The following is a 21,531-nucleotide window of genomic DNA, read 5'->3' on the forward strand; positions in this document are numbered from 1 at the left end:
TGTCGTGTGTGTGTGTGTGTCAATGTGATAGAGAGATGCGATTCAACAAAGACAGTCTAAAGAAGAATTTATTATATGATTAATTTGACAAACAGCTGTTAAATAAGGAAATTAAACTTTAATACCAGCATTAGAGCAGGAGCATGAGGGCAAGTTTGTCACCGAAGTGTTTATTAGAATGTGGAACAGATTTTGTGAGTTGAACAGGGTTAGTCAGAGATTAACCATAAAGATGAAAAATAGATGTATAATTTCCTAAAGCCGTTTTACGACAGATTGTACACGACATTACTCACTGTCAGCATCTTTGAAATGCCGTTTGTTGCAAACCCCATAGATGCCGTCAATCCTAGTGAGATACAATCATCTTCCTTCACTCCCTCCCACCCCAAAAAAAAAGCACCATATAATCAGTTGTAAAAGTGTGTTTAGGGCTTTTTATGACCGTCCCCCTCATGCTAAACATTACATAAAATGTACAGTTAAAGTCAAAGTCAGGGGTCTAAAATAAGTCAAATAGTGTGTTATATTATGCAGCATGTTTTTGGCCAAAGAGGATAACATTTCACCATTTTTTTCTGTACAAACTAATGAATGAAAACTAAGGCCTACTGGGTGGATCACACCACATACAGCATTACTATAGAGAACCAGTTCTCTTGTGCATCATACAGAAGGGTCACTCTCAGAAACTCATCACAAAGCTACGGAAACTAGGGTGAAGAAAATGTTTATACAGGTATTCCAAAGAGCTCACACCATTCATGCTTTCATACCAACAGCTTCGTCCGACTTCTACCACCAACGGCTGAAGCGATAACAGCGTAATAAACAATCTGTCCTGAAGAACACCGTTGTAAATATTCTTGGGCATCCAACAAAGAAATGGAGAACTCGAAAAAGAAGCACTTACGGGTACTTGCGTTACTTTCACTGCAAAGCACAGAAGATGAAGTCATTTAAAGTTTGCGCACACCAGTCAAGAGTTTTAAGACATGCTAAAAGCTAAAAAATAGGAGAACCTTAAGAAGCTTTAAAGCAAATAGAAGGCTTCAAAAAAAAAATAAAAAAAATTGACATGTTCACTTGCATCTCAAGGCAAAAAAAGCACAACTCGTGGTGTCGGAAATGCCCTCATACATTCACGTGAACACAACGTGCTGGGATTAAATCTGTACACTTGTGATTAGGAGTGGTTTGATCTGTACGGCGTTGGGATAAAACATGAGGTAGCTGATTCATTTGTACTTGTTTGACTGGACACATCCAAATCTTTTTAGCTCTGCATCTTCCATTTCAACAAAACAGGAGCACATTCAGGCTGTGGACAACTTTAACACAGCCACGCTCATCGTTTAAATTAAAGCTGAGCTATGCAGAAGGAGCCACCAAGAAGATTGTCATTCTCAGCTTGAAGGTTTCAGGAAATGCCAGATACCAGATACCAGAGAAAGTGGAGGATTTCCAATCAAATGCTGATGTTGGGTTGAAAGCTAATTCGCATAAAGCAAACTTTGGGTATGGGGTGAACAAAAACTCTTATTTTAACACTTACACCTGCATAGTTTATTCTCTTCCCAAAGCATTTTCTCACAAAAGCTTCTGTTACATAATGAAGATTTTTTTTAACAAATGGGTTAAAATATAAACAATAAAAACAAATGTGCAATATTTTATTCTACAATTTATCCAGAGCTAAAAGCCACCGTTTTAACAACACAAAATATAAGTCAAGAAAAATAATAATAATATTAATGAGTCCCTGGGTGGGGCTTCTGAAGCCATAACTGAAGGGTGGTTTTTAGATGAGAGGTACCCCATGTGATATGTGGAAAATGCCAGCACACCCTCAAGCTACCTAAATGTGCTGAGTGGAGCCAGAAAGCACCAATGAACAATAGCCACCTAATAAAATAGACAGACGGGTTCATTGAAAATTCTCTTTTTAGAGGACTCATAAGGGGGGGAGAAGGGGGGGAAAGTAAAAAGCCATTTTCCTCCAAACTCAGACAGTGGAGTGACATGGAGTCAACAGAGAGCATGAAGTTAGTGCGAGAGTGAGGCTGGTGACTCCTGGCAGCCCTGTGACACACCACTAACCTGCACGTGAAAGTTCAAGCTGCGGTAATTTCCAAACCAAGTCCATTTTTTTCCTAACATAACTTGTTGAATCATACATATTTATCATAGAACTTTCTAGGTTATATAAAAAGTTTTATTTTAAATTTCACCTAAAGCAAACAACCAATGCAGATGTCATTTTTTGAAGGTTGTTTAATTGTCTGTTATACCATGTGGCCAATCTGGGGTGGGCATACAGGTTTTCCTCTTCTTTCTCTTGAAAAGCGGATTTAACTCAGTGAGAAGACGATGGCCAGGAAAACTCCTATTTGCTGAAATCTGTGATGACAGCCTCCATGCGAAGGTGTAGACAGCAAACAGGTGAGTTTTTACATCCAGAACACAGTTCCTAAGCAGCCGGACGGCTCAGCTCAGCGGGGTCATTGCCAGCTTTAGGTGTCCATGCTCCATGTGGCCATCTGCCCCATCCCATCCCCAGTGCACTAAGTGCACACACTGGAGGTCAATCTTCCAGCAGATCTCTGTCCAGATCCATGAATGGTTCATCGATGTAGCTCGCTATGGCACACAGAGAAGTCCTGTCTGAACCCAGCAGCACTGATACAGTCTCCTTCCAGTAGCTGAATGGGATACAGGAGCTCTGAAAAAGGGAAAACCAAGATGAATAAGAACAAAAAAAAACAAAAACAAAACCCCACAGCTAAAAGGTATCCCAGCTATAGCTATAATAATAGTTATAATTAGTTATTCAAGTAGCCTTTTACATAAAAAGAGTAAAAACCAGTAAAAGGACTTTTACTGGTTTGTATGAACAGATAAATAGAATAGAATAGAATAGAATTCAACTTTATTGTCATTGCACATGCACAGGTACAGGGCAACGAAATGCAGTTTGCATCCATCCAGAAGTGCTTTAGTGATATAGATATATTACAATATATATTAGCAATAATATAGATATGTAAGTATATTACAGAAATGGGTCTATTATGGTGTGTTATAATGTACACGGTATGAAGTATGTTGTGAATATTCTATAACTATAGGTAAGTACAGGCTGTAGTGAGAAATAGGTTAAATCAGAATAGGTTAGCTAGATGTCTCTTGGATCAATGTTAACACTTACAGATGAGTGTTCAAAAATAATAATACTTAAAAATAAATAAAATAAATAAATAATAGTCTTGTTATAATGCCACTAATTGCCACGAGAACAGACTTAAGACTTGTTTATCTAGGCTAAAAGTTTTCCCTAATTTTGTGTTTTGATAACTGAGATTCAAAGAGATTCAAAAATAGAAATAGAGGTAATCAATGATGCTGAGATCTGGTGACTAACACCACAAATCATAATTGGCATCGTTTAAACATGAAACCACTGAAAATGCAAAACACCCTACACAACACCGCAGAGCTTCAAAAATCACCTTGTTGTAGGGTCAAACGTTTGGATCGGCACTATTCTCCTGATGCAAGCATTAAATCATTTTGAACTTATGAAATTAGTTCTTTCATAATAAGCTCTGCCCCCCCCCCCCCCAAAAAAACCCCATCTCTCTACACCAAAGAATTACAAAAAGTGCATACATCTCTGTAATGAGGGCTTATGCGCTAATATCCTTTACTCTGTCACTACATGACCTGATCAAACTGTCCACCACTAATTAAATGTTTCCCTTCCAAATTAAACCAATGGCAAAGCATCAAATGCCAACTAAAATCTCTGACCCCATTTATAGAAGTATTTCCCACAGGAAGCACTTCTTGTGTTAAGCAGTGTCTGTGTACCCTATACGTTTATAGTGTTTAAATTTGATGGGTACTGAAGACTACAGTAAGTTGGTATGTGTCAAAGTCATTAACCTGTGGCAGTCAACAGTGTAATTAGGTTGGACAGTGCAAATCTAATGGAAAATTGTAGCAGCCAAGTTGGAGACATCTGCCACTTGGTGGCAGCAGAGCAAGCAAAACAAACACATTGACATCACCTTGTAAAACTGTTATGCTGACAGTGAGTGGGACATTAAGAAACATCTTTACATGTTCTTTTACAAATGAAAGAAAATGGCTTCAGAAAACAGTAAGAAGTCTGGGTTTTACAGAATTCCTGTGATAGAACTTTTAGATTGTTTTACTTTGAGCTCAATGACCATTTTGCTATTTTGTAAAGTTATTTCCAAACATCTGTTAGTCACATTGTTGCTTGTGAAAGGAGCTGAGCCCTCCATCTCCCTCCCATCAAAGCAAAATCTGTTGCACCATCTTCAGCATTAAGTCCCACTAATGAGTAAATGTTGCTCATAGAGTTGATAATTTCATAGGGCAGTCAAATATTTTAGATCTACTTACATAATCAATGTTTAAACAGCCATGTGAAAATTAAAGGGGGAAAAAGCCCTCTTCTGAGACAACGCTACAGCAAAAGTAAACACTTCGGTTTTGGTATAACTTAGTCCCAGCATGTGTATTTTTTTCATATTAAATAATATAAAAAGAATTTTATATTTGTTTACCTCCAATTAATTAATCACAGTTTGAGTGGAGAACATACATTTTCTTCTTTTACTCTAGTTTTATTTAACCCCTGATGGGCAGGTGGATTTAACAGGGATTCCTGACTGGTGGTGGCTACTGCTGCAGATGATATGTGGCACTTAAACATTCAGCAGAAAGAAACTATTTTTTAGAAGGGCAGGTTTTTAGTTGTGGTGGTGTGGCGTGGGTATTTCAGTTCTTGTATGGAAAGTCCCTGACTTACAGAAGTTCTTCACAAAAATGAAAGACAATATCTAATCTGAAAGAACTTCTATGCACCTCTACAATTTACAAGTGCTGCAGCACAGCAATCAAAGTCTTGGTTTTATCACTGTGCTTGCAAACGTTTCTACTGTGGAATGTTTTGAAGGTGTAACACAAATGCCACTTAATATAAGTGAAGAGATCATTGCTTCCTGCCTGTGATGTTGGACCTGGTTGAGTGTTTGTACGTTCAGCTACTCACATTCTCCAGACAAGTGCTGTCTTTGTCCTTATTGAGGTAGTGGCGCTGCCAGAATCGCAGTAGGTTGTGAAAGTTGTTAAGCAGGCAGCCCGGGTACTTCTCAGCATACTCCTTCTCACGAAGGGCGTTGAGGTAGAAGGGCAGTTTAGCCTTTCTTCTGGCCAACATCAAAATCACCAAACTGGTGTTTAAACAGCTGACATTCTCCTGTAGAGAAACAGACCTCAGTTATAATTAAAAAATGTTAAATGCCAAATGTCTCTGAACTGACTTACAGTTTACTTTTAAACAGACTTTTTTGCTAAATAATCACCATGATCTTCTATGAAAACATGTGGCAAGGTGTAAATGAACCCAGACCTGTGTGAGTGTCTGTACATTGATGATGTTGACCAGTCGGAAAAGAAACGACAGCCTGTTCTCAACTCTGGCCATGTACGATAGCAAGCAGCACTCAGAAAGTACCTCCACCACTGGGAAACAACAAAGAACACAAAACATGTTTGTAAAGTGGAGGAAAAAAAAAACAACGTAATAAATCAAATAAATGTATCAATGTACTCTCACTTCTGGCGCACATTGTTTCATCAGCTATCAATTCCACTTCAAACTCTTTGCTTTCTTTTAGATTTTGTCAGCAATCATTAATTTTATGTATTCTTTAAGCACATTAAAGTCCCAAAGATAAAAAACAAAACAAAAAGAAAAAATAAATAAAAGAAAATGCTCATATTAAGTTCTGCCTTAAATATTCTATAAACACCAAGTTTACAACCATCAAATTTCCATTTACCTTTGACATCTTCAGTCTGGCTCTCAAAGCGGTCCAATGAAAGAACGATACAGCGTACTAGCATGTTTGAATCCACGAGGGAGCTGTTGATCTGTGTTAAAAACATCTGAAACTAAAAAAAGAAAAGAAAAAACCATTAGCAACAATGCAGTAAGATCTTTTTCAGCCAGTATATATATTCTTAATAAATACTAGGATCTATCATCATACCTTTTCTGGAGTGTTGACATATTTGTTGAATCTCTTGAAAGCATCAATGTTGAACTTCATGAGCTCACCAAGCAGATCGAAGTAACTCTGAAGGACATCGCGAGATGTACAACCACTGTCTATGATGCAGAACAGGATGTGCTGTCGAGGAATGAAAATGGAAAGTGAACACCGATTCACTAAAGAAGAAGAAAGATCTCTGTACATGGGTGGTAACATTTATCTTACTTCTAGTAGGCCCCTCTTCAGAAGGAACATTTGGTCTGCATAGGATGTGGCACCTCTGAGGAAACTTTCCACTGCCCTTGCCTGCCAGAATCTATATATAAACACCCAAGAGAAACAATCAGCTAAAGCAAACTACACAGAGAAACCCCGAGCAGTCATTTAAATGGCACAATCTCTGATTCTCCAATATGTGCATGTCAGACTTTTAAAGAGATGGCTGACTATATAATCTGCATTATCTCCGTCTTTGGCCTACATGACACTTACCTGAAAGACGAGTCTGGAGGCTCCCTCTTCATGACAGTCAGGAGACGTGTGAGGAGGCCCTTCTTCCCATCACACACGAGGCTTCTATCTGTATTGACAAGAGCTTCCACCTCTGGGATATTAGCCTTCATGGAAATGGCACTCAGTTCATTCAACTCCTGGCTATTTAGAAGGAGGTACTTGTTCCTGAAAGATAGGGAACATATTGAAAAGGTAAATCAACATTTGATATTTCATTTAAGGTTAAAAGTAAAAAATAAAAAAAAATAAAAAAAACGCTGCTTACTCGTGATGATCACTGAAACTCTGAAGTAATCGCAAGAATTGGATTTTGAAGGATATCTCCTGTGTGACAGGAATAAAGAGTGTTCACCCTCCATATTTTAAAAAGTGATATGTAATTGTAATGATGAGTTTAAGACTACTGAATTGAAATTTCATACTGGACTACAGTCACAGTTCTCATTCTGGCCATGCACAACGTGATTCGAAACTGTATATTTCCTCCAGATGAGCTTGTCGAACAGGTTGTTGAGCCCTGGGATGAGACGAAACTCAGCCAGCATCTTGTGAACCTGAGAGGAGTTACAGGGGGGGAAAAAACAATTTAACTCTGTTCAGACAAAAAATTCAAGCTCAGCTCTAATGGTGGGGAAGAGTACCTGATTCCTTTGACGGCCCATCAGAAGAACACAGAGCACATACAGTACTTCTACTTTATACATAATCTCATGGACAATCTTCATGGACTGGGGCAGTCGATGTCTCAGAGGGCTGGTAGCCAGAGAACTCTCATCTGACGACTCTGTAGGTGAGGAGAGAAAAAAAACAACAGAAAAACAAAAAAACATGTCCAAATGTATTATTAAAAGTTCACGGGAATGCAACCATGAGTTAGCAGTATCATAAATGCCTTTTTTCTCACCTGTACTGCTTTGCTCAGGTTCCTCAGTGGCCATCTGCATGAGAGCATCCAGTACCAGAGCATTATCCAGCCATGTGTACCAGTCCTCCAGCTCCTGCAGGAAGTTAGCACCTGTGGCTTCAGATACCTTTCTAGTGGCCAATTTACAAAGCCGCTCAATGAATCCTGGGATGCTCAGCAGGGTTACTGTTGGAAAAAAAAAAGGCCTGTTAGTTCAGTTTAATGACATTTCTTGTTACAAGTGTCAGAAACAGGGTAAACAAACGCAGTCAAATGCACTCTTGCTATTGTACAAAATAAATGACACAGCCAATAAATCTTTGAACTCTGAAGACAACCTACCCTGGTTGACCTCTGCACGTGAAGGACTTGCATTGCGTTTTTGCTGTGCATTTTTGGCCAACAGGGTGTGCTTGTCATCATTTCCCACATCAGGTTCTGAGATTGTGACAGAAAGGATGCGACAGAAGTTGGCTAGCTGTTGCTGGTCAAAGCTTTGGACCAGACCCGACAGGTTAGGGATGCCCTCTAACTGGATCATCTCCTGAAAGGTGTGACCAGATGTAAAACATCAAATGTGAACAGAATGCAGACATTGCAACACTTTCAAAAGTAACTTTTGAGACAGACCCCGACTAAATTTGATTTGACCCAGCAGATATATGTATAAATGCTACATGCCAGTTTACGCGTAAGACCTGAAAATATTTACTTCTTTTGTATTTACAAAACTGACAAATGATCAGAATAATACATACTAACTAGGCTAACTGTGACTTATACATTTTCATGGACCAAAGGTTTATCTGTCATAATTAGTAAAAAGATTACGGAAAGCTGCTAAGTGAAGTGAGAGAGATGTCTAAACCATCAGGAGCACACAGAATAAAATTAAATCAGTCGCATTTTATAATCTCCACAGTGCTCTGACAGATAGTTGGCTTAGTTATGGATAATTAAGTAACTGGAGTTTTTGCCAGAGTCCACCCTGTACTGGTCGCCAGTCTGTCGCATGGCTAACACATGATTATAATCCATTGCTTAAAATCCTTTTTAAATAGTTGAGTAACTATGCATTAAAGTGAAGTCAAGAGATCCATAAATACATTTACCCCCTACTGTCACTTAATCCAAGTAGAACTCTTTACTTTGACACACCTTTTTTACTCCAAGAATATCTTCAATAAGAGTAGCAGTCTGCAGAAAGGTCTTCTTGTTTGTCATCAAGGTGAAGAGAAACAGAACAAAGTCATCCCTAGCAGCCAGACTCTTTGTGACGCCCTCCGTCTATGAATTTAAACAAGGAATTTTACACGGTCATTAAATTATGCAAAAATGATTCTGCATCAAGGCAAACAACTGGAAGGGAAAATATGATATGTGCGGCATATTTTATATGAAAAATATGTAACATGGTACTTACACATATGCAACAGTTGTACAGAACACTAAGGCAGTCTTTGACCAGGTCATCATTCACTGTTGTAACAGAAGCACAAATATTAATCTGACTGTTTCATGATTATAAGAAAAAAAACTAAGAACTAAAACGCAAAATGCGGACAGATGTTATGGCAGTCCTACTTACTTTTAGGTTTCTTCTTCTGCATAGTTAGTGTAGGTCTCATCAGGATTTCCACTAGAAGCTTTATGAACACAGACAAATGAGAAAACCATTTTATTTCTCCAGTATCTCAGGAGGAGTTGAGCTATACATGAGAGTTTATTCTTCAGAAATAACAGCTTCAGTCCAATAACACCACAAGAATGTAAGACTTACATCAACTCCACCAAAGAGGTCAAAAGTGTACGTGTTGGGGAAGGTGGATTCCTGAGCGGTCTTCCTGTCCTCTGTGACAAAGGACATGGCCTCCACAGACAGCTGGGATAATAATAACTGCCAAAAAAACAGTGGTCACATTACTATTTTCCCCACCAGTTTTCAAAGTAAAACACTAAGCAAAAAAAAGAAAAAAAAGAAGCTAAAACCAGTCATTTCACTGCCTCCTTTGATGGACTAGTGCTATGTGGATACCTTAAGAAAGGTGTGGGCATGGGAGAGGTCACTGTTGGGATGGCTGCTCTCATAGAGCTTCTGCAGCAGAGTAGGGATGCCATTCCACTTGGCACGTTTATCTCTCTCCTGAAGCAGGCCTCCTGGGAGCTACAACACATAAAGAGGCAACATGAGCCCTTTTCAAACATGCACTGCAGTCCTGAACTAGATACTACTTAGAGGAGCAGTATATGAGACTGCAAATGTCAGAATCAATCCAATTAGCACTAAACAGACTTTATCCCACCAGCTCCCTAGTTTCAAGTCTGTAATGTTTGATTAAGTCAATCTGTGAATAGCACAGGTAATTGTTTTGAGAATTCACCACAAGTATATGCTGTCCTGCACATTCTGCTCAGAAACCACAATACTACATAGTACTTTCAGTAGTGAAAAATCAGTCTGACATTTACTGTCCGCTATGTGAGAAGGTCTTCTCATACTTTATTCTAAACTGTATGACGTTTTTGTGAAATCAGCTATACATAGTAAAAATATACAATTTTCTTTTAGACCTTTAAATAAAATTACATCGTTAATAAACATAAAAGCAGCGTGACATTGACTATAACACATACTCATAAAATATGTGTGTTGTCAGTCAAATAAATAATAAAATTCTCATTCCAATAGGTTTGCAACTTTCAAAGAAAGAAACATTTTATGAGTACAGCAAGGTAGTAAGCCTTCTTTTAAATGAAACTAAAAAAGCCACACCTTTGATCATACCATAGACTACAAAAGCTAACATGCCCCAACAGAGTTTCTATTTAAACCTTATGAAATCTAAAGTCATAGAGACCTTAAGATCAGAGTCATTGCCTCCCTTGATCACAGGAAACACATATTTATTGTGACATATAAACTTCCTGGAAGAAAAGAACATCTACACAAAAACATTATTGACCAAGTTAAAAATATGCGAAAGAAAATGTAAATATGCATGTTTTTAAATGTTGTTACCAGAAAACGTCTCACTGAGAAAGAATGAAATAAAAAGTTGAGATAAAAAAAAAAAAAGCATATTTATGCATGACAAACTGACTTTATTACAATGTGTGATATCTTAACTCTGTTTACTCTGGGCAGGTACTGGTTGTGAAAACAGCAAACAAGCCCAGTCTTCCTACTGTCACTTTCACATGATATGATTTGACCAATTCTTAATATTGCCCCCTTTTTTTATATTAAAGATGATGAAAAAAAAAAAAAACTCAGAGAGTAATCAATCAAGGCCTAAGAACCTTTCAGGCAATTTTAAACAAAATGATCTGTAACAAAATTTAATGGGTAATTGTTTTGGCCATGCTCCACCAACTTTGCTGAAATTGGGCAAAAAGCTGAAGAATGATCAAATAATTAGCTTTAATTCATGTCTCAGAGGCAGTTCAACCTAAAACACCAAGTGGACTGCTCTGACAACTGAAGGCTCAAACCACAGCACATGACATACCCTCCTTAAAATCTGTTCATGTGTCAGCAGAACTGGCAGGACTCCTGTGTTTTCCCAAATTACAGCAATTCATAACATTCCCTGGACGGCCTAAGAAAACTTGTTTAAAGTCGACGTGTTCAGGGTTATCGGGGGCGTTAACAGATAACGCTGGAAATACCTTGCGTTATTAGAACCTCTACTTAAGAACAAAGCTTCTTTGTAAACGTCATTACGCAGTACGCTAGCTGGAAATGTGACAGTCACGCCACTAACATATGCATTGAAAACAAAAAAGGTGTTAATGGGTTTAATCAGCTTTACAATTTGACGGCTTTTTTTTAGGATGAAACGGGCAATATCATAATAGATATGCATGAGTTGAACGTGTGGAAACACCCGGAGAGCTGCGACATTCGTATGCACGAAGATACGTGAAAATCTAAACAGTTGGCGTAAGCTGTCGCTAGCATTAAATCAAAAACCAACCCTTCACACTTAGAAATATCGTGTAAATGGCACAAAAATAAACCTGCGAACGTTAACATACCTTAACAGCTGTTGTGGCGTACCCATTTATGGAAACGATAGTTATTGTGGTTAGTGCTGTTACGTAATCACCTGAGCTATTCTGCTGGCTTAGCTAGTTAGCTGTCGCTAGCTCCTTCACTACCATTAGCAAATCTTACTGTCGTTTATACCAAGATTACAGTATTTAGAAAATAAAGTGAGGGGCGCTGTAGAAATATTTACATTATTATAGTCAACGGCCATAAGAACAGTCCGAAGACAACCGACTTTAAAATGTTTTATATCGTACAAAACCTGGCCTCCAATGCTAAGCTAATGTAAAGCTAACAACAAAAGAGCCACTTCAACGGAGCTTTTCTCATACACTTGTAGCAGTGACAGCGTCATTTGGATTGTCAGCGAGCAAAAACATGTTTCCTGGCAATAGGTTGTATCATAGTTTAAAATTGCCAAAGAAAAATCACACCCCGTTATGTTTAGCCTGTTAGTCAAGCCCGAGCTGACAGGAGCGACTACAGCTCCAGCTAGGTCTCTCGGACAACGTCTTCCTTTCAGGCTCGATTCCAAGCGCAAGTCCCTGGTCTCAGTCGATCAACTTTCGAGTGGTTTAACAGTCAAAACAAATGTCGTTTCTCCCACCTGTGTTCCTCGACTGAAGCCCTGGCCGGTGATTTTAGTGGCCGTGAACTTCGTGATGATATTGCTACTGTAGTTTCTTCGTTTTCCTCTCGTACAAGGGGACTCGCACCCCAGAAGCGTCGCCATTATTTCTTCTTCCTGAACTGAACTGTTTGGGCAGGAAGTGAAAGGCTTTGATGAATTATTTGAGGTAATTAAGCGGCATCTGCTGGCAGAGAAGCAGACTCTACGAGCTTGTGCGTTTGGTAATTACGTTCTTATACATATATACCGCGATATATAAACAAATTAAAAAATAATAATTAAAAAGAAATTCAGGCCTGCCATTAATTATTTTTGCGTTCTTATATTTTTTATATATTGCACACAAGCGTAGGCGTTATTGGCGGCGGCTGAATTCTACGGACACTTGAACTACCTTGAACTTACGTTAATTAATCTTAAACGTACGTACTTAAAAGATGAGTTGTTGCAGTGCAAGCTCGGTACAAGTATTCGTTTCACAGTAGTTTCGTGTTTTTGCGGCAATGGTAACCAGCACGACTAAAAAAAACATAAGTCATTCATCGGTTTGTGCAGCTTGTTTTCAAAACTCGAAAACTGCAAAACGAATGGAAAAGTGTTGAGGATATTGTGTGCTGATAGCAAGTGTATCGTGAATTCAGTGATCCACTTCGGCACCCAGAGAAAGTGTTTCTCTTGCTTTGCCTCTGCAGTCTAACACGGATGTCTTTGCACTTTTAAAGCTGTGGCTACATGTCTCTATGAGTGTACTATACGTGTGTGGCTATGCATGTGTCAGTACAAGAGCATGTTTTTCATTTTTTTATGGAATAGCATAGCAAATGGACTTTAGCATGTTCCCCTCGAAGTTGTTTGGTTATTTCACAGAATCTGCACATGTGTTACATAAATTATATATTTTTATTGGATTCCAATGACACAACCATGATAACAATCATATTCCAATAATATTAACACATAATATGACATTCAACCTGCAAGTACACATTAGTTTATAAATTAAAAGATACATTCAATGTTTCGGAGCCAAATGAGAACACATTTCTCAAAGCTCCTCTGTATGCCTCTTTGGACACACATCCACAAAAGCAGTCCTCCAGCTCATATAGTTTGCAGTACTGCATATCTCCACACAGCGTAGTGTCTCAGCCCTCTCGCTATTCCAGGGCAGTCTCTAAAGACTGCACTTGGGCGTGTAGACGGCCTCTTCCAGTGGGATCCCCAAGCCGCAGCCGATGAATTAGAGTCTCACTCTGCAGTCTTTCCTCAAGTGTCCCAGCAGCTGTTTTCGCCGGCCTCGGTCATTTGGAGGTAGGAGTAAATAGCCTCCCTGAGCCCCTCGCTCACCAGAGAGTGGTCTGACACTGTCCTCTTCCTCTTTAAGATCACCGATCTGGAGGGGACAAAGAAGAATTTGAGACTTCAGTGAGGAAAGTGATGTGGTAACTGAATCCGTTGGAGACTGCCGTTTCAACCTGCACATCCTGCTCTACATTTGCAGGCTCCACACATTCACAACTGGCACGTACCCACTGTAACCACAGGCCTATCTGTTGGCATGTCTGCCGGTGTTGTTTACACACTCTTCACACCAGTTTATTCAGTACATTACTGCAGTGCTGAATCATTATCTTTCTAACAGACTGTCAACATAAACGGAAAAGGCAGATCTTGATGCTAATCTAGGAAAGACAGCGCTGAAAAATGAGTCACAGAGTGACATCTTATGGAAGACATCAGTACAAGTAAATCCACACCTGCTGATTTCCTTCCATTTGATGGTGGGCCTCCTGGTCGTTATTGGAATAGGCCGGGCCTCTTCAGCATTGTCTAAACCCTGGATGAAGCAAGGCATTGCCAGCCGACAGCACAATCCATCTGCGGTCTCTGCAAAAGAAGGCAACATTTTAGCATCGATCTTTTCAAGGGCTTTAGTGTTAAAGCAAAATAGTCTCAACATTAATACGAACCTGAATAGTGTTCCACCATGCAATGCAGGGTGGAGAAAGTCAGGCTTGGAGATATGTAGACCCATCCATTCGGGAGGGTAGAAATGCGGTAGTGCTTCACACAGTCCTGTTGCGAAGAGCTGGTTCTCCTCAGGATAGATAGCGAGTAGGAATCTAAATAAAGAAATAACACACAGATGCAGGAATTAATAAAATATGCCAGTCTTAGTTGTTAACCATAGTTCCAGTTGTTTCTGAAGCAAACTAAATATTTCTACTGAGCTTTACAGTATAGTCTGTAAATAGCTGTGCCTTCAGTAGAAATAGAAATAGCAGTTTAAGGGCGATTTTGCTTAAGGAAATTATTATACTGGATTCAATGTCTGATGATGAATACTCCATAAATAAATAAATTCATATACATGAACAATAACAATCCTTTATACATACTTAATAAGTGTAACAAGCCATCACCACTTTTAGAAGTACAGAAGAAATGAAAATGAAAATAACTGGGTAGGAAATACTCCTCCCCAGCAAAGCTAGGCTAAGGGGAAATGCAACTTCAAATGAAGAAATTTCAGGGTTCCTAGCATGACGTTGGCCTCGGACTGAATGGTAATGATAAATCTAACAATTAACAAAGGGGGAATAAAAAACAAAAAACAATAAAAACCTCTAACCTCTGCTTGTCTCTGACTCTCGAATCAAGAAGGCTCCATTCTGGTTATTAGGACGCATGAGCAGCTCCACTGCTTTGTACCTGCTGATGCCTTTGAACAGCCACCTGCATAATAATAATTAAAAAAATGCACATTCAGAACAGTAAGATGAGAGGACAATGTCATATTTTACTGTTAGGAAAAATCCAGTGGAACAACATCAGAGCACATTCACCACTGGAGGAGGACTGAAACTGCAGGAGGGAGGAGCTGATCATGTCACCGAAAAAGAAAAGCTCTGTTCCAAACATTTGTCTCCACTGAGGTAAAAGTTCACCTACACAGGGACCCCTCCCACCTCTCAGGGAACTCCCCGTCTCCCCTTTCATTTCAACTCCTCCGACTTTTGTCACGCACAGAAAAATGTGACAAATCTGCTAACGCGGTCCTTGTGTCTGTACCTGTCAGTAACTCTGGCCGTGTACTCGATAGGGACGTAGCTCTCCCGGCCTGTCGTTGTGGATCTCACCATTATGAAGTCCCCGTCACTGTGAGTTAAAATAAATACAGAAATAAATAAATGACACTCATCACTAATTGTAGCTGAACATTAAAACTGAAACATTAAGAGCAGTAATACATACTCTGATGTCATGGTCAGTCTTTCCCCAATGCACATGGTCAGTTGTGTTTCTCCAAATGATGGGTAATCAACAAGAGACACAATCACGGTTTCTGGGCTCTCTGCACAGATAGAAAGGAAGAGATATTTGATTTTAATCTTGCCTTTGGCTAATTATACATACATACATACATACATACATATATATATATATATACACACATACATACACACACATATTTCTGTCCTGGGATTAAACCTACCCATTGACTCATCTGGGTTTTCAAAGACTGTCAGGTTGGATTGGCATCTGGTGAGGCAGGTCCCCATTGTCTGTGGTTTTCTTGCTAATTTGAAATGTCTACTGCTGCTAGGGGGGGAAAATATAGTGTTATTATGAAATCGCCTTTAGTAGCACAAATTCATAATTGAACTGCAAATGTAGTTCATGCATTGGCATTGTGGTATCTGTAAAGCTACTTAGAGGTGCAGGATATTTTTTTAGGACATCTGAATCCGGGCAACAAAACCAGAATACAGGAAGGCGCCTAACCACAACAAGAGGTATGATATCCTGTGTTAAATTTCCAATGCAATACTTATGTGAGAACTATGGTCAGTTTCTCAAATGCAAAGTGAGATGAGATTTTACTTCTGCGGTAGCAGCAAGGCAGGAACATATCTCAAACTAAAACACCGTAACTAACCACTCCATTTCTTTGCAGTGCATGATCATCACTCAGTGACAAAAATTCAAAGGAAATTTAAGCATAATTTCCTCGTTGTGAAAGTGAAGTCCTGGAACAAAAGGGGGGAAAGAAAAGCATATTCTCACCTTTTTCAATTCTTGGATGAAAAATGTCCCTCCAGAAAATATATTCCGCTCAATTAGTTAGACTCCTTTCACGATAACAAATCAAATCCAAGTCTTCCCAGTGAAAAATGTTCTTCGGCCTTCAGCACATCCAATGTTGCTTGGGCAACGTGTAGTACATGTATAAGCTCAAGTTCCTACTCAGGCACGCTGCTCATTCAGTGTGTTCCTTGCTCTGATCAGTTACCACGAAGACTGCTGTGTTTGCGCAGCTGTTTATCGCGTGGGCTCACTGAAGAGAGGAAGCTTCCTGCCTGGCTTTTATACATGCGGCTTAACTGCAACTTCCTGTGACGCTCAACAGTGACATAAACTACCTCAAGTTGATTTCTCTGATGCAGGCTGTTTTGAAGAGGCACCAATTGTGCGCTTGTTTATGGAATGAATGTGTACGTCAGTGAAATTTGTCATCCCCATGTACATGAACCCTGTGGCGCATTGTGGGTTGAAGAGGTGTCATCAGTTTACAGTGACAGTTAATGCAAAATAAGCTTATACTGGACAAACTATCTGAATTTCTGTATTTTGAAATGTGCGGAAAAGGGAAAACCGTGGAGATGTTTTCGCTCTTTACATTATTATCCATCATGTTAAGATTCCAGTTGTTGCTGTGAGATAAAAGACAAACTTCTGCAGAATCAGGCGGTTCCACTGCCAACCCACACGTGCCATGATTTCTCATCCATCCACCACAGTGACAATGCAGAAACAGCCCACCAGTGGGGTCCTGCTCTTTTATACATGTAAGTGTGAAAAGGTGAAAGGCAATCCAGATTATTATTTTTTTTAAATTGTCACGAATTCTGTAACTGTGTAGCTCTACTGCTTATGAAACCATGAGAGGGTAGGAAAGAAAAGCATGTCTCTGTTGAAAAAACACAAACCAAACCAGTCGTTCTTGGAAATATTAATAAAACCAAGATAAAACTGTCATATCTCCTTGTTCTGTGTCTTAATCAGATGTACTCTGAGCTGCTTCAGACGCAAATGAGCAAGTGTACCCTGCACGGAAACAATACAGCAAGAACAGATCAGATTGGTGCTGAATCACCAGAACAGCCTGTTAGCACAGATGGAAAGAACTTTGTGCTCTTTTAAAAAAAAAATATCTGAGATTAACTCATTCCAAACCACTGATGTACATCTTTCTCAAATAGAAACTGAAAAAGGGTCACTAAATAGTGCATATTTCCTGTGTTTTAGTCAACTCGTGTAAAAAAAATAATGCAACGATCAGCCCGCCTCAGCTTCTCCGAGTACAACCTCAGTAAATGCACCACAGATGTCGACAAAAACAGGGCATTCGTCATAATGGGGTTTATGCATGTCATCACATTATATTCTATGCAAAAATGCTTGGAAAGCTCCATCAAGTAAGGGCAATTAATAATTAGCAACAGAGCTCCCACAATCATTACAGTAAGCACGTCCTCAGTGTGTGTTATGATTAGCATATTAACACTATTTTCCCATTCTGCTTTGTTTTCAGAAATCATCATCTTATTTACAGAGCAGCTGATCATTGTTTTTGTAACATGTGTTAAATATAGACCACCTCGTCTGTGACAGCAGAAGTTATCTCTCAGAAACAAAATAAGAAACAAGAGCGGTTGGAAACTCACTCACCACAGCCACCGCACTTTTCCACTAACGGGAGAGCCGATGTATGAGAACGCTCTGCTCGCAGACGCGCTCTTTCTGTCATTCATTCGATTAGGTTGCACGCTTGTTCACAAGCCGTTGGTTTAGCAGAATTATTGGTAAAAGCACTGACAAATAAAAACAAGACACGTTCTCGTATCTTTATTCAGTAGTAATATAAATGAGCTAACCAGCAGACAGTGAGACGCACCACATGGCCCCTGATGGAAGGGACTCATACTTTTCACATCAGATCCCACTTGTTGAAGGTTGTTAAAACAACAATGAATATACTAGTCAACTGAACAACATCAAAAAAAGGGGAAAAAAAGCAAATTAAAAAAACATCAACACAAAGCAGAAGGGAAAATGAAATGCTGGGTTGAGTTAAAAAACCAAACAAAGTCAAATTACTTGAAGTGAAACACAACTGAAAGTTCAAGAGCAGCTCTACATTTAACTTAGCTGGACTTACAGTGTGCTACAGTATGCAATGCTACTTGCACGCATCATCCACATCACTTTCTATGCAGCTTTATTTCTGCAAATACTAAGTGATCTCCTGCTGTGCGTTGTATCTAATTTGCATTGCAGCTAGTTTGACAATAAAGACACACAATCATGATTTACAATCGATGTTAGGAGTTAAAAAAAACCCAGTTACTTTGATTTCTACACTGTGTGAAGACATTTGAAACAACGACAATGTGAAAAAAAATAAATACAGGACTGGACAGCTGAGTCATATGGTCAATCATATGGTTTTTGAATATACAACACATCTGAATGGAGTTATGGTTTCTGATAGGAATGTGAGTTTGACAGTGTATTTAATACAATATTTTATAATATGGATCTGTTAATATATTTATTACATCCTCCTTTCTAATCACATAGATCATTATAGATCTTCCTAGCATTGAGCTGCTTAGGATGAGAGAGAGAGAAAGTTAGAGAGACGTGGAGAAGGGACATAAGTTACTATGGGAGAGTGCGAGGTGGGGGCGGATTGGGGGCTTAGCAGGAGACCTCCATGGTCTGGGGCCCGGCCTTGCTGTCCAGGCTCCCGGTGGTGCCGCCCTCCAGCAGGCTGTTGATGTTGCTGCGGCTGCGACTGTTGTCCATGGAGGTGATGCTGGAAGAGGAGGTGGTGCGTGAGCGAGCCAAGCGAGTCATTCCTGCTGAAGGTACTGAAAGAGAAACGCGCGTTAATATTCCACTCACACGGCCCACAGACTTGGTGCAGCGTGGGAATGCAGATACCGTGACACATCAGCAACAACAACAACAACAACAACAGGAAACAAGTGCTTAGCATGCAAACTGCTCTCATAAATGGAGACTAATCAAATCAAATAATCCACAAATGTGCTAACAGTAAGTACAGCAGCAGCACACCGTATTTGCAATCCAATGGAACTGACAGGAAGCAACAGCGGCAGCTCATGCAGTAAACTAGGACACTCGGGGCATGCTGAGTGGGAGTGAGGTGAATGTCATCAGAGTATGCAAAGGGTGCAGTATGCTGACTGTATCCACAACCCAGAGCTGCTGTTCCAAATATTAAACAGTGCTCTCTCGAGAACTTCGTGCATACATTGACATTCATCCACTGTACTGTTATGAGGCCACTGAGTTCAAAGCCTCGTCATCTGGCAGCTACTTAAAAACCTGGTACCTGATTCGTTGCTCAGGTGACTGAGAAGAACGTAGGGAACTTCAGGCAATGATTAAAGAGGGAAAGAAAGGAGAAAGGGAGACATGTTGAAAAGCAAGCTCTTCGTGGTGCTTTGCCACACCTCTGTGTATTTCGCAGCAATTTTTGTAGACAAATAGCTGTCATTTGTTTGCTAGCAACAGCAGGTAAGAAATGAAGACATGCATGCAAGTTATACCGTACACTTGAGTTCCTGAACTTTCTGGCCGTTTCCCTTTGCATTTCACACTGTGGCAATGTGTTAATGAGGGAAAACCAGCTTTCAGAAACATGCTGAGGTGTTAAGATTTTTTTTCCACACTTTCACTGCATGAAAACACTCTTTTTAATCTGCTCTAATCCTGCAGTGGCATTTACTCAACAGGAGCACTTGGTGGCCTTTAAGGTAAAACCCAGGCTCTGGCACACTAGATACACATAGCTGCCCTCCTACAGTGAATGGCCCGGGAAAGAGAGAATGCAAAATAGAGTTGGTGTTACAGAATGACACACATAGACAGCGATCATCTGTGCAGCTGGTAAAAGCAAAACTACATTCATCTGTCCATCGATCAGAGTCTTGGTTGGTGCATAGCAAGCCTGTAGGGTCTTCTAGAGATGTGTTTGTGGCTTTTCTGCTTTTTATGTTTTTATTTTGTTTTTTTAACAAATGAATGACTGTAAAGATAAGATAAGATAAGATAAGATAAGATAAGATAAGATAAGATAAGATAAGATAAGATAAGATAAGATAAGATAAGATAAGATAAGATAAGATAAGATAAGATAACCTTTATTAGTCCCACACGTGGGAAATTTGTTTTGTCACAGCAGGAAGTGGACAGTGCAAAAGTTATGACGCAAAAATTAGAATACAATAAGAATAAATACAGTAAAGCCTGAAGGCCTGTTTAACCATGCACATTGAGTCTCTTTTGACAAACACTGCATCATTAAACAGTTCAGATAGAAAAGAAAACACACCAGGCAAAAAAAAAAAAAAAAAGGGCAATTTTTAACGCCCACTCTGAACTGAACAGGAAGAAAATTGCTGTTCAGCTCACAGAATGTGATCGTCATTTCTAGAAGCACTAACACCTCACCTACTGAGGCTGGTGGGTGCCACAGACTGCAAAAAGCAGAGAGGAAATGGTGTTAGCATCCATTGAGCCACGTGGGCTGCCTCTCCGTGAGCAGGGTGACCAAAAAAAAAAAAAAAAAAAAGCAAAACCTTTCTTTTCACGCTCTGCAGGCCAATGTCCGAGGGGGGGGGAGAGGAGGTTAGCAACAGCTCGCTGACTGCATTGAAAACAAGTCTCAATTAAGTAACTTTTGTCATTGCACTCACGTCAACAGGAAATTCAGTGGAGCGCCTGGGCCACAAACACGTCAGTTCAAACAGGTATTAGTCTGTAAACAATTCTTGGACACTGACTACTAGCAAGCCAGTTTAAACCAGTTTAGAGTTAGATCTGTTTACCCTTCAGGCACATACAAAAAAACCCCAAAACAAAACAAAAAAACAAGAGCATCTTCACTTACTGTAGCCCATGCCCTGGACAAAGTACTTGAATGCCTCAGCAAGTTTTCCTGGCTGCAAGAGAAAAAAAAGTTAGAAGATCGTGTTGCTCCAAGAAAAGAGCAAGATGACGTTCACGTCTCTCGATAATTTAAAAACAAACAAACAGACAAAAAAACCCACCTGCACAACCTGGGGCAAGCCTCCACAATCAGCCATCTGAGAGGACATTATCAGTCTCATCAATAAATCACATTTATAAATATGAATATCATCTCATATGTCAGAAATTGCAGTGCAGAAGCATCACCTTTAGCAATGTAGTCTTGGTAGGATTTAACCTGGAATTGCACTCCACCTGCAACATCAAAGACAGGCAA

The 21,531-nt window shown here is 39.6% G+C and overlaps 3 protein-coding genes across 6 annotated transcripts in view; all 3 read right to left on the reverse strand.

Moving 5' to 3' along the window:
• Nucleotides 1–50: 50 nt before the first annotated feature.
• Nucleotides 51–12,330, reverse strand: trpc4apa (transient receptor potential cation channel, subfamily C, member 4 associated protein a). Its single transcript, XM_004571897.6, has 18 exons — nucleotides 12,165–12,330; nucleotides 9,542–9,670; nucleotides 9,287–9,403; nucleotides 9,095–9,152; nucleotides 8,930–8,985; nucleotides 8,665–8,793; nucleotides 7,849–8,050; nucleotides 7,507–7,692; nucleotides 7,244–7,386; nucleotides 7,025–7,156; nucleotides 6,868–6,926; nucleotides 6,582–6,767; nucleotides 6,315–6,405; nucleotides 6,087–6,227; nucleotides 5,877–5,988; nucleotides 5,444–5,556; nucleotides 5,084–5,290; nucleotides 51–2,722 (listed from the first exon to the last, which is right to left on the reverse strand). The coding sequence occupies exons 1-18, from the start codon at nucleotides 12,288–12,290 to the stop codon at nucleotides 2,585–2,587; spliced, it is 2,325 nt and encodes a 774-aa protein (XP_004571954.1). The 5' UTR covers nucleotides 12,291–12,330; the 3' UTR covers nucleotides 51–2,584.
• A 759-nt stretch (nucleotides 12,331–13,089) lies between these two features.
• sla2a (Src like adaptor 2a) lies at nucleotides 13,090–17,368 on the reverse strand. Of its 2 annotated transcripts, none has more exons than XM_004571891.4 (8): nucleotides 16,257–17,368; nucleotides 15,685–15,791; nucleotides 15,444–15,543; nucleotides 15,261–15,347; nucleotides 14,821–14,924; nucleotides 14,159–14,311; nucleotides 13,946–14,075; nucleotides 13,090–13,581 (listed from the first exon to the last, which is right to left on the reverse strand). In XM_004571891.4, the coding sequence occupies exons 2-8, from the start codon at nucleotides 15,749–15,751 to the stop codon at nucleotides 13,455–13,457; spliced, it is 768 nt and encodes a 255-aa protein (XP_004571948.3). In that variant the 5' UTR covers nucleotides 15,752–15,791; nucleotides 16,257–17,368; the 3' UTR covers nucleotides 13,090–13,454. The 2 variants fall into 2 exon arrangements, with proteins under 2 accessions (XP_004571948.3, XP_004571947.3); XM_004571890.4 differs by having other exon boundaries at nucleotides 15,685–15,788; nucleotides 16,257–17,367.
• Nucleotides 17,369–18,083: 715 nt separating this feature from the next.
• ndrg3a (ndrg family member 3a) overlaps nucleotides 18,084–21,531 on the reverse strand; it is a 34,141-nt gene continuing 30,693 nt past the window's right edge. For 2 of the 3 annotated variants that reach the window (XM_023154731.3, XM_004571889.5), the window contains 5 exons: nucleotides 21,462–21,509; nucleotides 21,335–21,370; nucleotides 21,175–21,226; nucleotides 19,615–19,653; nucleotides 18,084–19,126 (listed from right to left, as the gene is read on the reverse strand). In XM_023154731.3, coding sequence (XP_023010499.1) covers nucleotides 18,954–19,126; nucleotides 19,615–19,653; nucleotides 21,175–21,226; nucleotides 21,335–21,370; nucleotides 21,462–21,509 — 348 coding nt within the window. In that variant the 3' untranslated portion in view covers nucleotides 18,084–18,953. The remainder of the gene's footprint in view (nucleotides 19,127–19,614; nucleotides 19,654–21,174; nucleotides 21,227–21,334; nucleotides 21,371–21,461; nucleotides 21,510–21,531) is intronic. The other variant, XM_012924916.4, reaches the window with a different exon arrangement.

Source organism: Maylandia zebra, linkage group LG5 (genome assembly GCF_041146795.1).
Source record: "Maylandia zebra isolate NMK-2024a linkage group LG5, Mzebra_GT3a, whole genome shotgun sequence".
Classification (NCBI taxonomy): domain Eukaryota; kingdom Metazoa; phylum Chordata; class Actinopteri; order Cichliformes; family Cichlidae; genus Maylandia; species Maylandia zebra.

Bases quoted from the DNA above. Each gene is read 5' to 3' on its own strand.
- sla2a (XM_004571891.4), bottom strand. From the start codon at position 15,751: ATGGGGACCTGCCTCACCAGATGCCAATCCAACCTGACAGTCTTTGAA. The intron at 15,348-15,443 runs GTATGTATTACT...TTTAACTCACAG, and splicing joins AGACTGACCATGACATCAGA to TGACGGGGACTTCATAATGG. The intron at 14,312-14,820 runs GTTAGAGGTTTT...TTCTTTATTTAG, and splicing joins AGAGTCAGAGACAAGCAGAG to ATTCCTACTCGCTATCTATC.
- trpc4apa (XM_004571897.6), bottom strand. From the start codon at position 12,290: ATGGCGACGCTTCTGGGGTGCGAGTCCCCTTGTACGAGAGGAAAACGA. The intron at 7,693-7,848 runs GTAGGTTGTCTT...TTTTTCCAACAG, and splicing joins ACGTGCAGAGGTCAACCAGG to TAACCCTGCTGAGCATCCCA. The intron at 7,157-7,243 runs GTACTCTTCCCC...AACTCCTCTCAG, and splicing joins TGGGCCGTCAAAGGAATCAG to GTTCACAAGATGCTGGCTGA.